The 15,589-nt window shown below is 23.5% G+C and overlaps 6 protein-coding genes across 6 annotated transcripts; all 6 read left to right on the top strand.

Moving 5' to 3' along the window:
* Positions 1–2,419: 2,419 nt before the first annotated feature.
* Positions 2,420–3,340, top strand: SRAE_1000050400 (2,4-dienoyl-CoA reductase, mitochondrial; the record flags this gene model as incomplete). Its single annotated transcript, XM_024647345.1, has 1 exon — positions 2,420–3,340. One exon carries the CDS (start codon positions 2,420–2,422, stop codon positions 3,338–3,340), a length of 921 nt encoding a protein of 306 aa, XP_024501433.1.
* A 446-nt stretch (positions 3,341–3,786) lies between these two features.
* Positions 3,787–5,937, top strand: SRAE_1000050300 (Hypothetical protein; the record flags this gene model as incomplete). Its single annotated transcript, XM_024647344.1, has 1 exon — positions 3,787–5,937. The coding sequence occupies one exon, from the start codon at positions 3,787–3,789 to the stop codon at positions 5,935–5,937; it is 2,151 nt and encodes a 716-aa protein (XP_024501432.1).
* Positions 5,938–7,670: 1,733 nt separating this feature from the next.
* On the top strand, positions 7,671–11,277 carry SRAE_1000050200 (Hypothetical protein; the record flags this gene model as incomplete). Its single annotated transcript, XM_024647343.1, has 3 exons — positions 7,671–9,282; positions 9,328–10,176; positions 11,240–11,277. The coding sequence occupies 3 exons, from the start codon at positions 7,671–7,673 to the stop codon at positions 11,275–11,277; spliced, it is 2,499 nt and encodes an 832-aa protein (XP_024501431.1).
* A 34-nt stretch (positions 11,278–11,311) lies between these two features.
* SRAE_1000050100 (Hypothetical protein) lies at positions 11,312–11,975 on the top strand (the record flags this gene model as incomplete). The annotated part of the gene is made up of 2 exons (XM_024647342.1): positions 11,312–11,365; positions 11,415–11,975. 2 exons carry the CDS (start codon positions 11,312–11,314, stop codon positions 11,973–11,975), a joined length of 615 nt encoding a protein of 204 aa, XP_024501430.1.
* A 1,535-nt stretch (positions 11,976–13,510) lies between these two features.
* On the top strand, positions 13,511–14,409 carry SRAE_1000050000 (Hypothetical protein; the record flags this gene model as incomplete). Its single annotated transcript, XM_024647341.1, has 3 exons — positions 13,511–13,652; positions 13,699–13,745; positions 13,798–14,409. The coding sequence occupies 3 exons, from the start codon at positions 13,511–13,513 to the stop codon at positions 14,407–14,409; spliced, it is 801 nt and encodes a 266-aa protein (XP_024501429.1).
* Positions 14,410–14,920: 511 nt separating this feature from the next.
* On the top strand, positions 14,921–15,427 carry SRAE_1000049900 (Hypothetical protein; the record flags this gene model as incomplete). The annotated part of the gene is made up of 2 exons (XM_024647339.1): positions 14,921–15,163; positions 15,200–15,427. The coding sequence occupies 2 exons, from the start codon at positions 14,921–14,923 to the stop codon at positions 15,425–15,427; spliced, it is 471 nt and encodes a 156-aa protein (XP_024501428.1).
* Positions 15,428–15,589: the final 162 nt, after the last annotated feature.

Raw genomic sequence — 15,589 nt, 5'->3', positions numbered from 1 at the left:
ATTATTGCCATTTATAGATTATTGAAAACTATAAAAACTAAGATTATTTCTAAAAATTATATGTACTGTTATTTAAGAAGAGAATGGTCAAAAAAAGCAACTTCTATGGATAGGAATGTGTTAAATTGTATATATATGCATAGAAAATAAAAGTAGATGAAGTGTTTCTAAAAGTATTAACATGCTTTTATTTGAGTTAAAATGAAATATTTAATAATAAAAGGTTATTTATTATATTTTTAAGAAATGTATAATTTTAAAGGTAGAAGTGCTTTTGATAAAAAAGATTAAATTTAAAAAATCTTACAAATTAATTGAAGTATAATAAGTAGTTTAATGAAAATGATAAAAAAAATATTTATAACAATTTAAATATAAAAGTATTTATTTTTATTAATGAATATAATTTTATATTTTTTTTTTCTTGATAATTACACTTATAGAAAAGTAAGATAATATAAAATGTATTAATTTTATATTATCTTTGGTTAAAAAATATAATTATTAAAATTTTAACAGTTTCTTGTTACTGATTAAAGAAAAATTAAGTTATAGTCATGGTGGTTTATAATTTTATTAAATATTAAAGAATCACTAATTTTTAAAAAAGATTATATAAATAAGCATTTAAATATATTGAAATTTATTTTTGATAAAATATGTATGTATAAGTTTAATTTATAATATGAATAAAAGGATATATATGATAATAATTAATCACGATAACCAACTAAAATTTAATAATAATATTTTATTTTCTTTTTAAAAGGATAAAAATATAATTTCTTTTTTGTGAATAGAAATAATATATAATAGATGGAGGGACACAATTTTTGGAGAATGTTTAAAAACGAGAAAAGCTTAAAAAGAAGGAATATTTAATGAAGGGAAAGAAAATTACAAAAAAAAATTTTTTTTTTTTTTTCAATGCCTAACTACATTTTAATTTACTTTATCATTTCTTTTATTTTTTTTTTAAACTAAAATTATTAAAGCAATTTGTTTCTGATACTTAGTAGGAAGGTCTCATAATATTTACAGAAAATGAAAAGAATTTTGTATATTTTTAAAAAAAAAAAAAATTATAAATTCTCTCTCAATGGTATTTGATAACATAGAAGAAAAAAAAAACAAATATACTAAGATTAATTTTAGGAGACCAATCATATTACTTATCCTATTTTTTATGCAAATATCCTTTTCTTTGTAATAGTAATGGTAGTGGTAAAATAAAATAATTTTTTTTTTCTTTTTAGATTTGGATATCAAAACAATTTTTTTTTTTTTGCTATATCAAAAAGAAAAAGTATTATAAATATATGGTAAGTTGAGAAAAAATTAGTTATAATATGTAAATTTTTTAAAGAAAATTTATATATATTGTTTTATTCTTATTTAAAATTATAAGAAATATTTTTGTACAAGATTCTTGTAATAAGAAAAACTTTCTTTTTTTTTTAAATATAAAAAAAAAATGATTATTTATTAAAATGTATAAAAATTTTTCAAAGTTTAAAGTTTACCTTTTTGAGTTATATAAAAAAAATGATATAATAAAATAAATAAAAGTATTACATTTTCCTTAGACAACAATATAATAATAAATAGGAAAACCCTAATATTTAAATGTACAAATTTATTTATTTTTAAAAATAAATATATAAAGCATGGTTGAAAGTAATGAAACAATTTTACCCCAATATGTATATATTTATTTCATATGTATATACAAAATACTTGGATACAGGAAGATTTTATAACTATGAATATAAATATACTTTCTTTTTACTTACTCTTAGATAAACAAAAATAGTAAACCTATTATGATATATAAATTTTACCATATCTTATTTCTTGATAGTTATTTTTAATAGAGGAAATTTCTACTTTTTTTTTTGTCTCCTTCATTTGGTTTATATTTTTTTTTTCTGTGTCTGATAGTTTATTTTTTATATTATAATATTGTGATATCATTTAAAAATTTAATCCACATTATTATTATATACTTCAAGTTTAATTATTTGTCAATTTACCAGTATTTTATTACGAAAAAAACAACTTTAAATTTACCCTAAATATATGTAGTATAATTTTGATATATTTATTTATAATTATTTTTAAATAACATTTTTTATAGTTAATTTTTATTAAAAAATTTATATTTTTAAACAACATGTTATAAAAAAAGGATTCATATTAATATTCCAAAGTTAGAATACATCATCTTACTAATATATAAAGTTTTCTATAAACTTTGATATATAAATAACTCACAGTAAAAGATTTATGATTGAAAAAAAATCTAAATAATACATACTTCTGAATAAAAAAATTTTGAATATTCAACATGTGACTATATACAAATTATCATTAAAAAAAAAAGACATTCTATTAATTATATTAAATTAAACGAACAATTATGGCTTGTACAAATCCAACAAAATTTTTCCCGATTTTCAAAGGATTAGCTTTAACTGAGAATGCATTTAAAGGAAAAGTAGCATTAGTAACAGGTGGTGGGACAGGTATGGGTAAAGCAATAGCAAAAACAATTTCAATGCTTGGTGGTGATGTAGCAATAGCATCAAGAAAAATAAATGTTCTCCAGGAGGCAGCTAAAGAAATTGAAAAAGAGAGTGGAAGATTTGTGCTACCAATTGAAACTGATGTTCGTGATAATGAAAAAGTTAAAAATTGTATTGACATGATTGAAAACAAATTTGGTAAAACACCAAATGTTGTTATAAATAATGCAGCTGGAAATTTTGTTTCACCATTTGAAAGAATGTCAGAAAATGCTTTTAAAACAGTCATTGATATTGTATTAATTGGATCAGTTAATGTAACTCGAGAAGTAGGTAAAAGAGTAATTAAAAATCAAAATGATGGTTGCTCATTTTTATATCTTTCTGCTAATTATGCCCGGAATTCTGCAGAATTTTTGGCACATAGTGGTGCAGCAAAAGCTGGTGTTGAATCAATTGCTAGAACATTGACTGGAGAATGGGGTAAATATGGAATGAGATTTAACATTATATGCCCAGGTCCTATTCCAACACAAGGTGCTTTTGGTAACCTGAGTCCAAAACAAATTGAAGATAGCATTAATCTTGTAAGTCAAAGTGTCCCTGCAGGTAGATGTGGTGATGTTCAAGAGATAGCTAATTTAGCAGCATTTATTACAAGTGATTATGGTACATATATTTCTGGTGCCAACATTGAAATAGATGGAGGTAGACAATACTTAAACAGTTCAGGTGGTGTCGGTCCATACTACCATCAATATACAGATGAAATGTGGGATAATGCTGTCAAAGTTATAAAGAAGAGAAATAAATAATTTATACCAAACAATACTTTTTTTTACTGTATTAAATTTTAAAAATAATTTTAAAATATATAAAAAGTAAACATTCTGAAATATTTCAATAATTATAAAATTTAAAAAGTACTTTTTTTTTAAAAATATGAAATCATTGACCATTCAACTAAACATCACACAAAGGTTTGATTTCACCTTTTCTTTGCAAGAAATTTTGATCTGAGTTTTGTTCTGAATAAACTATTTTTTTTTTCTCTGACATTTTGTATTTAATCAGTCACATCTTTCTTTGTATAAATCTATCACTTTTACAATATTGTTATTATTTATACCAGTACTCTCTCATGACCTTTTTTTATAAATTGTCTTAGATTTTTGTTTTTCAGTTTGTAATTCTTTTAATTGTATTTTTTTTTTTCTTTATCAATTCAATATATTTAATTTATATATATTTTTTAGTACTAATGCAGTATATTGAGGATACTAACTACTTCTCCTCTCTATCACCATTTCAAATTCGTTATATAATAAATAATGATGAAATAACTAATAATCAGGTGGAAGATTTTTCTAATCAGTTATTAGATGATAAATATCCAAATACTAATTTAACTTCTCAAGTTCCAATTAAAAAGTTTAATTCAAATTTGAGGGAAAGAAATTTAAACAAGCCAGAAATCACTACAAATACCTTTGAGAATCAAAATATTTATGATTGTGAACAACAATTAATAACCGAAAATCACAACAATAATCCAAAGTTTTTGAATAGAAATATTTCTTGTTCAGAAAATATGTCAGATGGACGTAAGTGTCGTAAGCGACCCTTTCATGTGTCATCAATAAAAGCAAGAAAAATGACAATGACCATGGACGAGTTACAGAAATGTTTGGAAAAAAAATTAGAAGAAAGATTACTTTGTAAAGTACCTGTAAAATTGGTTGATAGAACGCATGCTAAATGTGGTCTCTGTGAATCTATAATATCGTTAAACAAAAAATTTGAAACCATTCATGTTATAAGACATTTTCTTGCATGGCATAAAACAGAACATGTTTGTACAAGAACTTGGCCTGGATTAAAAGGATTTTTAAAAGACAAGTCAAGTACACAAAACAACAATTTACCTCAAGAATTACTTTTCTTCTCTGAATCTTGTTTTTCATTTGTTTTAGACAACTTCAACGAAACTATTGGTGAAGGAGTCAATTCAAATAAAAGTAGTAATATATCACCTTATAGTCTTAAAGAATACCTTTTTAGTATTAGATGCGGATTATGTGGGACAATTATGGAGAATTGCGACGTATTTACACATTTTCATTTATTCCATTTAAATGTTATAAATATTCCTGAATGTAATTTTTGTACTCAGGAAGTTCTTCTAAATGCAAAGTTGGATTTTATGTATAAGGTTAATTTCCAAATCTCAATTATTAATGAAGGATGTTTTAAATCTATTACAACTAATGAAGTTTTTAGTGGACTCGATGAATTATATAAAAACCTTTGTCAATTTAGTCGTAATAATTCTCAAAACATTTGCAATAGCTTTCCTTATGTAAAAAAAACTTTGGAAGGAGGTAAAGTTAATAACAAATTGGGATTTGAATATTCCAGTAACATAAAAAATTCGGAAAAAAGCTTAAAACCAAAAAGAACATTTGTTCATCCAAAGTACAGACAAGCAGTTCCACAGAATTCTCCTTTTGTTGAAGAGATTGAAACTAATCATTGGAGATGTAAGCTTTGTGGTGAAAGCATCGTTGGGGCTGTTATTTCATCAGCTGCAACCAAGCATTTTAGAAGTAATCACTTCGAAAACACTTTTTACTTTGATGAGAAGACATTAAAAAATAAATATAATCCAATGTCGCTTTTTTATCAATTTTGTATGGAACTGTGCAATGCTCGACTTAGCAGATGTTCTGAAGGTACAGTTAGAATGCTTGATGAAAAGACAATTGTTTGTGGACATTGTAATGGATATGTTATGAGTCTTCACAAAGATTTTAATATATGCCGAGGTATAAGACATTTGAAATCAAAACATCCGGAATTGATGCCAGAACATAAAGAAATTTTTTTTAAAGAAGAAGTCATAGAGGATAAGATTGAAAAAGATGAAAATAATTTAGTTAAACGAGAATGTGTTACTACTTTAAAATATCCCGAAAGTATTGAATTTCCATACAGTACAGAAGAACCAACAAATTCAGTTACGTATGTTTGTGAAAAAGTTATTGAAGATAATGTTGAACACACTAACGTTTGGAACAAAACTACACTACCTAACTTTCCAACTGATTTATCATTACAAAATAATAGTTCTGAACAATTTTACTTGGAAAATATTGGCAATCATTCATCTTCTTCGTACCAACCATCTGGAGAAATTTTACCATTAACACAAATTCAAATTGAAGATGGTTATGAAGATTTCTTTACTAAAATGCCATATAAAGCTTATCAATTTCCAATAGAGAAAGTAGACACAATCTTAAAGATTCGTGATATAGATGGAAGAGAATGCTACATTTTAATGACGGAGAATGATAATTTTGACCATGATGTTGCATCAAAAATTTTTTATAAGAACTATACCCAGGTATAATTTGTCCTTTTTTTTAATTTTAGATATTTTACTAGATTCTAAATTTCAATATGTATATAATTTACGTCTCATTTCACATTGTTTTTGTAATAATAACTGTATTATATCATGTACAGATGAAAATTTTTTTTTTGTATATTCTTATAAATAATTTTAGTCTTTGTAAACTTTTAATAAACGATTAAACCTAATTTTTTTTCTTTGGTGAAAATGTCTTGGTATTTTTTGAAGAAGTTAGGTAATGTGATACTACAATTCAAATACTATTAAGAGTCTTGTTGTGCTATTTTTTTTAAGACTGATATGGAGGAGAGTGAAATAATTTTAAAGATTTTATTATTGTCAAATTTCCAATATATACTTTTAGAATAAGGATTCTTTTTATGATTCTTCAGTATGATATACTTAAAAGTCTTTTCCATCATCTTGTGGAATAAAACTGTCATAATTTTTATTTTGAAAAAAAAGTTAACTTTTTATTTTTTCTAAAGAACATTTCAGAGCAAACGTTTGTCTATGAAATTTTTACATACTATTGTTAACAGTATTTTCTACAATTCTATGTTATTTCATTTCAAAAACTTTTATTTACAAAAATGTTACTAACTTTTTCTCGTTACATTTTATCAATATTTCCCTGTTACAATGAAATTTTTTAAGATTATCTTTTATTTTTAAAAAATATTTCTTGTTATTATAGCAATTGTTTTGATATTTAAAAATATTATATAAAGATTTACTTTTAAAAAATATTTCCTTGGGATTCTTTAAAAAACGTGTTACTATCATGATGAATCATTTATAGCAATTCTTTTGTATATTTAAAAAAATTACTTCTTTTTTAAAGAGTAAAAAAATGTCATAATTAAAAAATTAAGACATTAAAGAAAACAAAAATTAATTTACAAAAAAATAAGATTCATTGTAAATATAATTAGATAAAATCTAAATAAATATTTAAAAAACTGACATTGAAACTATAAAAACGAAAATAGTTTAAAAAGAAAAAAAGTGGTTTTGCCAAAATTGAATAGTACTAAAACTGTTTCTTAATTTGTTATATATGGCATCTTAATTCAATGGGTAAACATTCATAAATCGTCCTGTATATACACTAAAGATATGATAGAGAAAGCCATTGCCGCTTCACCTCTTGTTTCTCTTACACAAATAATTCTCCCTCCTCCCCCTTTCAATAACAAGCGACGCGGTGAATTTGGAGTAATGTTTATAATTGAATTTGTATACAGCCTATTTTATCAAATGTAATGCTTTCGATACTTCCCTCCATAGAATGATTCTTCTTAGGAGAATTCATTTTCTCCAAAATCGCGATGGGGTATTGTTTATTAAAAAATATCGTTCTAATGATAATATTAGATAGTAATTTATTAAAAAGTTCAAAATTATCAGTAAAGTAGGTGATTTCCTTTTTAATTTTGTCAAAATATTTTTATTATTGATTTAACATGCTATATGTGTGTTACGCGACCATTTTTTTGTACGCATTTTTAAAATGATAGATATATATATAATACCTTCCAACAATGCAAATAATAATATTAGGTAATAGTTAAAAAATTATTAACTACCCTTAAATAAAAATATAATTAAAGTAATATTTTATTAATTTTTACCATCCCGCGTATCACTTTTTACGTTTGTACTAATTTCTCTTCAAGATTATTTTCATCTCAAATGTCTACAGTTTTCTTTTCAGAACAGCATAAAATATGGTCAATGTTACTACCAGTGGTAGTAGTAGTAGGAGAGCTTCACAACGCCTACAAAGAAAACGGAAATTTGTTGATGACAGTGGTAGTAATGTTAGTCCGAGTAATGAAGGACCGATAAAATTTGATGTTGATAACAATGTTAACGAAGATATTGTTGTTGATACCACTTCTGCTGCTTCACATTGTAAAGTTGATGCTAAAACTGATGAAGAAACTATAAATAATGTGCCTATTAACGAAGAATCTATCAATGAAGAAGAAAATGCTATAAACGATAGTCAAATTGCAAAACAGCAACAAATTGATGATGAGGTACATCTTGATCATGAGGAAAGTATGAATGAACATATTGATGTAGAAGATGAAAAATATCATCAAGATCATTCAGAAAAATTAAAAGAAGGCACTAGAGTTGTAGAACATGACCAAGATAGAAATGATGCTATATTAGTTGATGAGGAACATTTACAAGGACATGAAGTTATTCGAATGTATAGTCCTGGTGGTACGACAGAATATGTTCAAATAGCTGATGGTGACATTCCAGATGGTGAGACTGTTTATGTTGACGAAAATGGTGTTATTCTTGGTAGTGTGCCGCCAGAAGAATTGCATGAATTTGAAAATGCCGTTCAACCACCACCACCAAGAAGTACAATGATTGCAACAACTGGTAGTGATACTGGTGAACCAAGAGAAGTTGAATTTAGTTTTTATGATCAGAAAAATGTTTGTTGTGGTATGTGCGGTGAAGTTGTACCATTTGATTCTTTAATGAGTCAACATTTACCCGAAAGACATCCCGAAATAATGAATGGTAATGGTTCTGTTGATTTTGAAGAAGTTCCATACTCTGAATGGTTAAAAGATAAATTACATAAACAAAAAGTATCAATAGATGGAAGTAATAGAAACATAGTAAATAATAGTGATTCATACGTCGGCATTCCTGGACCAGCAACTCAAAGACATCCACCTTATGCTCCACCAAGATCAAATGGTGAGCGTGTCTTACGTAAAGTTTCACAAGTTCGAGTTAATCCAACAGAAATGACAATACCACAACTTGAAAATGCTCTTAGAAAGAAGATGGTTGAAAAAATGGGGAGAAAAGTACCTGTAACATTAGTTGATAAGCAGCATGCACAATGTGGTATATGTCAAGCAATAGTATCATTAAATAAAAAATTTGAAATTGTTCATCTTGTAAGGCATTTCAATGCTTGGCATCCAAGCGTTCACAGATGTAGTGGTAGTTGGCCAGGATTAAAAGGTAACACTCCGGGAACACAGCAAGCCGGTGTACCGAAACCATTAAGTTGTGTTGATTTTGCAATAGTTGACTCAAATATCAATGCAAATGATAATTTACAATGTATTTGGTGTGGTATGTTTATGGATACTCAAGCTCTTGCAATGCATTTTTATGAAGTTCATCCCTCTGAGGTTGAAGTTCCAAGATGTCATTTATGCTTATTAGAGTTGGTAGTTAATGCTAGATTATCAGAAAAATTTGGTACAGATTTTCAGATAACTCTTCCTGATGAACATCATTTTTATTGTGGAAAATTTGGTACTAAATATTCTAAAGAAAAAGATCTAGAAAAAGGTAGTTTATTATTTATAGTATATCTGTTTTATTTTTATTATTTAGGCATTGTTGCAAAGTTAAAAAAAATGGAAACAGGAAAAGATGATGATCTTCCTGATAATGATGATGAAGATGATAAAGGAGATCCTGATAGTGGAAATAGTACTACTACAAATAAAATAGCACCTGTGCCTGAAAGTTTTTCTAATAGTCGTATGTCCTTGGGTCGTCGATCTAAACCTAAACGTCACTTTGTTCAACCAGCACTTCGTCAAGCAGCACCAAAAGATTCTCAATTTATTGAAGTTGTCTCTTTATGTCATTGGAAATGTAAACTTTGTGGGGATGGTATTATGGCTGCTGTAATATCAGCTGGTGCAATACGTCATTTTAGAAGCAAACATCCAGATGTATTAGATCAAGTTCAAGTAGAACTATGCAAAGCACGATTAGAAAAAGTGTCAGATGGATGTATGGAATTTATCAATCCAACATGTATAGAATGTCGTGTTTGTCAGATGTCGTATCCTTTACACAAACCATATAATATGTGTAGAGCAATTCGACATTTAAAAGCAAAACATCCTCAATATATGCCAGAATACAGTACTGATAATGATCCTAATAAACCTCCTGGTGAGGAAGCTACAACATCAATGATGGATGATAGTAATTGCTTTAACAATGATACAATCTTTAACGAATCGCAGGGAAATACCACTTCATCAGGTGGTTTAGGTGGGCAAGAAATAAAAGTTGGTGAAATGGTAACAGATCCAAATATTATTGCTGAGTTAAAAGAAAAATATGGTGTAGAATTTGACAAAGTTCAACAAGTAACAAATTCAAGTGGTGAACAAATATATATCTTAATGACTGATGATCAAGAACTTGATGATTCAACAATTCAAAGTATGTTATAAAGGTAACATGAATTGTTTTATACTTTCTTCATATTTTTTTACTCAAACAAACACATTTTTACTCGCCCCAGATTGTTATAAGTGTTAAAAAATATCATTAAATAAACAACTAATTAATGAAACAAACAAATAACTATTTTTTAATGACCTATTTGTTTAGTGATAATTTTTTAAATGTTATATTTGAATGTTTTAAAGTGTAATAAATATATTTTTGTAACATTAATTCTTATAAATTTTTACTTAAAGTAATTTTAATAAAGTTTTAAAATTATAATTGTTGATTGTAATTATAAATAAAACTTTTTAATTTAGTTATTGGTAATAAAATTATAAAGGTCACTATAATTAATTTTAAAATATTTATATGAGGTAATATTTTTTTGATTGAATAGATAATTTATTTTATCAAATTTTATATATAATAATTATGTCAAATTATGTTATATTTAAAATAATAAATGTTAATTTAACTGTACATATATTTTATTTTCAGTTTTATAAAAACCATTGATATATTTTTTAAGTGTTTTTTAAACTTATTAAGCAGTTTTTTTTTTCAATTATCTTATGACATTATGATAAAAATGCGTATTTTTAGTTAAAAATCAAGTTTTGTTAAGGTACTAATCAGTATGTTATTTTTATGATAAATTAAAAATAGAACATTAAATGTTTATCCATAAAAAAAAAAGTAATAATTAACATTATTTTTGAATCAATAATAATTTTTATATAAATATTAATTGTTTTGAAAAGGTTATAAATAATATATTAAATTATTTATAATACCATTTGAAGGGAAATAATTTGATTGCAAAAATATTATTTGAAAATTTATTAATATGATTTTTTTTTACAAATATTATTTCACAGATTATTTATTAAAAAAATTATTATGAAACTCGAATGAAAATAATTATATATGTATATATTATTTATATATATTATTAATATTTTATTATATTTAATATGGAGTATAAAAATATGTAGAGGAGGGACAAAAATGAAAGAGAAATACTTACAAAAATAATAAATAATTGTTTTTTTAGTGGTATATAAATTTAACGTTTTTATAGTTATTTATTAATATTTTTGTATAAAAATTTTTATTAACATTCAGAATGATTTCATATATTGTTTTTGGAGAAGGTATTGATACTGAATGTATTTTACAGGTATATTTTTACAATATATTGTATTAATTAAAATTATATATATATATAGAATAATTGTGTTGATAATGTTATTTATCAATTAAAAAATTATGGAGTTAGATTTGCTAAAACATCTGGAGAAATATGTGATACATTTGATCAAGTTTTTGATGAATGCATGGGAAGAGATTGTATTCTTAATGAACTTGGCTTATGTTCAGATGAAGTTGTTTTTGTTGTTCGTGAACCTTCTTATTATAGTGATATTGTATATCTGGATGATGATGAACTTTTAGCAAATGATTTAAGAAGATACCTTCCATCAAATGAATATGATGTTGATCAAACTACTGATGATACCTCAAGACTAAATGTTAATGATAATAATGATTTCAGTGGAGATTTTGAAGGTAGAAATAACGAAAATTTTGATGGAGAACGAAAGAATGAAACAGAGGAAAGATCTGGCGATGAGCCTAGAGAGCAACCACCTGATGAACCAAAAGAAGAACCTCGAAATGAACCAACTGAAGAGCCATCAAATGAGGAACCAGAAAGTATTCCAGATCCTCCAAAAGATGATGATAACAATACAAATTTTGACAAGAATAAAGAAGATTCTTTAAATTAGTTTCTTGAAAATACTAACACTTTAAATTAAAGATAAAAATTTTACTCGTTATTATTTTAAATATTATCAATTTTGTTGTTAATATTTAGTTGTAATGAAACATTAGTTTATTTTTTATAAACATTAATGAAGTAATTAAATATTATACTTTTTTATTCAATAAAAAAAACAGTTAAGTAAATTTATTTATTTCTATGAAAAAATATTAAATAAAAGAGGAGGTAAAAGTTTATATAAACAGATGAAATTATTTCATGTAATATTATGCTAGAAAAATATCTTTTGTCTTATTCAATAACTGTTTTCTTTATGAATATTAAGGTATATTATTATTATTAGTTACGTTGATGTTCTTTTTCTTCTGTATACAAACCAAATGCTAAAGATAGCTAAGATTGTAAGAAAACATGCACAAAGAAAACCTCCTAAAGATCCAAGTAACAACTCACTAACACCATGTCCAGTATTCTATAAATAATAAAAAGCCAATAAAAAATAAAATCTTACATGATCTAAAATCATTTTTTGACTGTTTTTTTGTCTAGTCATAATCTCTATAATTTAAAAATTAATATTTAGTACCAAGTTAACATACTATGCTTTTGTATCATTTCTATGTCTTTTTTTAACACATTTACTAATTTATCAAAATTTTCAGAATCTAAATTTTCTAAACAAACAAATGACAAATTATGTATCACGAGATAAAAGACAAAAATTATACTGTAAACCATTTTTATTAATTTTAATACATATTTTTATGCTGAAATATAAAACAGTTTATGCAATTAAAATTTAAATAATTTAATTGTTAATTTTCAAAAATATATATTTTATCACAAAATATTTATATTATATAATCAAAAATTGTGACAAAATAATGATAGAAATGCTTATATTTATTAGTATATCATAAATTTAAATAATATATTAAGATTTTTATAAACTAAAATTTTGTTTAATGAAAAAGAAATGGATTTAAAAAAAAACTAATATTATAGTCTGATTTCTTTATGATAGCAATTTTAATTAATGATTGTGATTTGTACAAACGCACATTACTTAAAAAAAAACATTATAAAAAAGAATTTAAAAAAAATTATGATTTGGAATTTAAAAAAATGTAACAGTATGTAAATTTAATTTAAAATATATTAATTTTATTTTGGTTTAAAGAATTAATTAACAAAAAGATAAAAATAACATAATAATTTTTTTACATAAGTTTGGTACTTATTTAATTGGTAGTTAAAAAAAATAAACTTAAAAACTATTAACTATATTTAATAACTGTATTGGATTAATTTATTAGAAGCAACAGTTATCATCTAATATTATGTTAACTTTTAAAATAGAATTGTTAAAAAGAATATAAATTTTAAATAATAATATAAAACATTTGAATTCTTTTGCATTTTTATTTTTGCATTTTTTTATCAATAATTTTCAAAATAAATTAATGAATAATTCAATAAATAATATACATGATATCAATTGATTATTATATATTTTTTTTATAGATGATTGTTTTAACCATGAAAAAAGTACTTTTGATTTTTTATTGGTTATTAATTAACAATTTATTCAATGCTATTGAATCTAGTGAAAGTGATATTAAAAACGGCTTAAAAGATAGTAATCTTAATAGTCTAAATTCAGACTTAAATAAATCCTTAGGTAATATTTAAATTAATAAAAAAACTTAAAATCTTTTTTTATTCAGGCATGGATTCTGAAACATATAATTCAAATTATCTAGAGCATAATAAGGTAACTATTAAAAAAAAACATTGTGAACTAAAAAATTTTCTTTTATTTTTAGAATACTGGATTACTAAAAATGAATATTTTAGTTATGGTGTTTGTATCAGTAATTGGAACAATACTTTTAATGGGTATTCTAGTTTTTGCAGTTTATTTTATGTATATTCAAAAAATTATAACATTTGACGATAAAAAAAATGATATTGAAGAAGATCCAATTAATATAGAAGAAGATGGTCTTAACAATGTTATTATATCCTCGGAAGAAAATGGTAATAATAATGTTATTATATCTTCGGAAGAAAATGATAATAATAAAGTTACTAAATCGTTAGAAAAAAAATGCTCTGATAAAAATACTAGATCTTTAGAAAAAAATGAAATTAATAAAACTAATAAAACTTCAGAAAAAAATAGAATTAATAGAACTAATAAAACTTTAGAAAAAAATAGAATTAATAAAACTACTAAAACATCAGAAAAAAATAGAATTAATAAAACTACTAAAACATCGGAAAAAAATAGAATTAATAAAACTACTAAAACTTCAGAAAAAAATAACATTCACAAAAAAAATAAATCTTCAGAAAAGAATGCTTTTAACAAAGCTACTAAAACTTTTGAAAAAAATATTATAAAAAAATTTTTTGAATCTTCAGAAGAAGAATAGTCTAAGAAAATTAAGTAATAAACTTAGAATGATTGCAAAAACAACACAAATTTATATTATAAAAAAATAAATAACCAGTGATCAAATTTTATTAGATATGGTTTTTCAAAGTTTTACAAAACCTTTGAGTAATTGCAATATAATTATAATAAAATTGTATATATCTTTATTTTTTTTAAATATTATTTTATATAAATATCAAAAAAATAATATTAAAATTTTAAATTTTTAAATAATAAATTGAATTACAAGTAACTTTTTTCATTACATTTTTTTCTCTTAAAATTTTTATTTAACTTCGTAAATTATACTTAATAATTAATTTATAATTTATGATAACATTATATTTAGTGTAACTAATATAGAGTATTTTTTAAACTAAAAATTTATATTGAATTTTTATATGTAAAAAATTTTAAAAATGTATATAAAAATTTTAATTTAAAATAGCTAAAATCAATATTTTTTCTTGATAAAACATAGAAAAAAATAAAAAAAAAAATTAAATAAAATGCAGTTAAATAATTTATTCTTCGTTTTTATAATTTTAATTTTACCAATTTATTCAGAAAAACTAAAATGTTACACTGGATTAAAAAGTGGAAACTTAGAAAATAAGGAAAAAATAGCAGCTAGTAGATTTAGACAAGTAAATTGTACAACCAAATTTTGTGGATTATTTACTTTTAAAAAAATGGATGGTATATTTGATGAATATGAAACTGCTAGTTGTGCATCAGAAAGCACCTGTAATGTAAGAAAAATTTAAAATATTTATTCATTGTTTTAGAAATTTAAAAAATCAAAAATTGTAAGAGTTAAAGAAGTTCCTGATATTGAAATAGAAAGAATATATGGTATGAAAAAATATAGATTAACAAAAGAAGAATTAGAAATTAGAACAGATATTGAAATGACTTGCTGTGATACAGAGTTTTGTAATTACGCATACAAACCTACGTATTTTATTCAAATTTTAATAGCAATAAGTGTATTCAGTTTATTCTTTATTCATTAATATATTATTTAATATTAGAAGAGAATTTAAAAGAATAAATTAAAAATTTTTTTAAATCTAAAATACTTATTATGTTAAAATCAAAATAAATATTTTTTAATTTTATAAATATAGTAGAAATGTATAGCTAAACCATATTTTAAAAACATTGTTAGTTGTATA

Source organism: Strongyloides ratti, assembly GCF_001040885.1.
Source record: "Strongyloides ratti genome assembly S_ratti_ED321, chromosome : 1".
In the NCBI taxonomy this organism is placed as follows: domain Eukaryota; kingdom Metazoa; phylum Nematoda; class Chromadorea; order Rhabditida; family Strongyloididae; genus Strongyloides; species Strongyloides ratti.
Note: the sequence above shows the minus strand (reverse complement) of the source record. Positions and strands in the feature narration are given on the sequence as shown.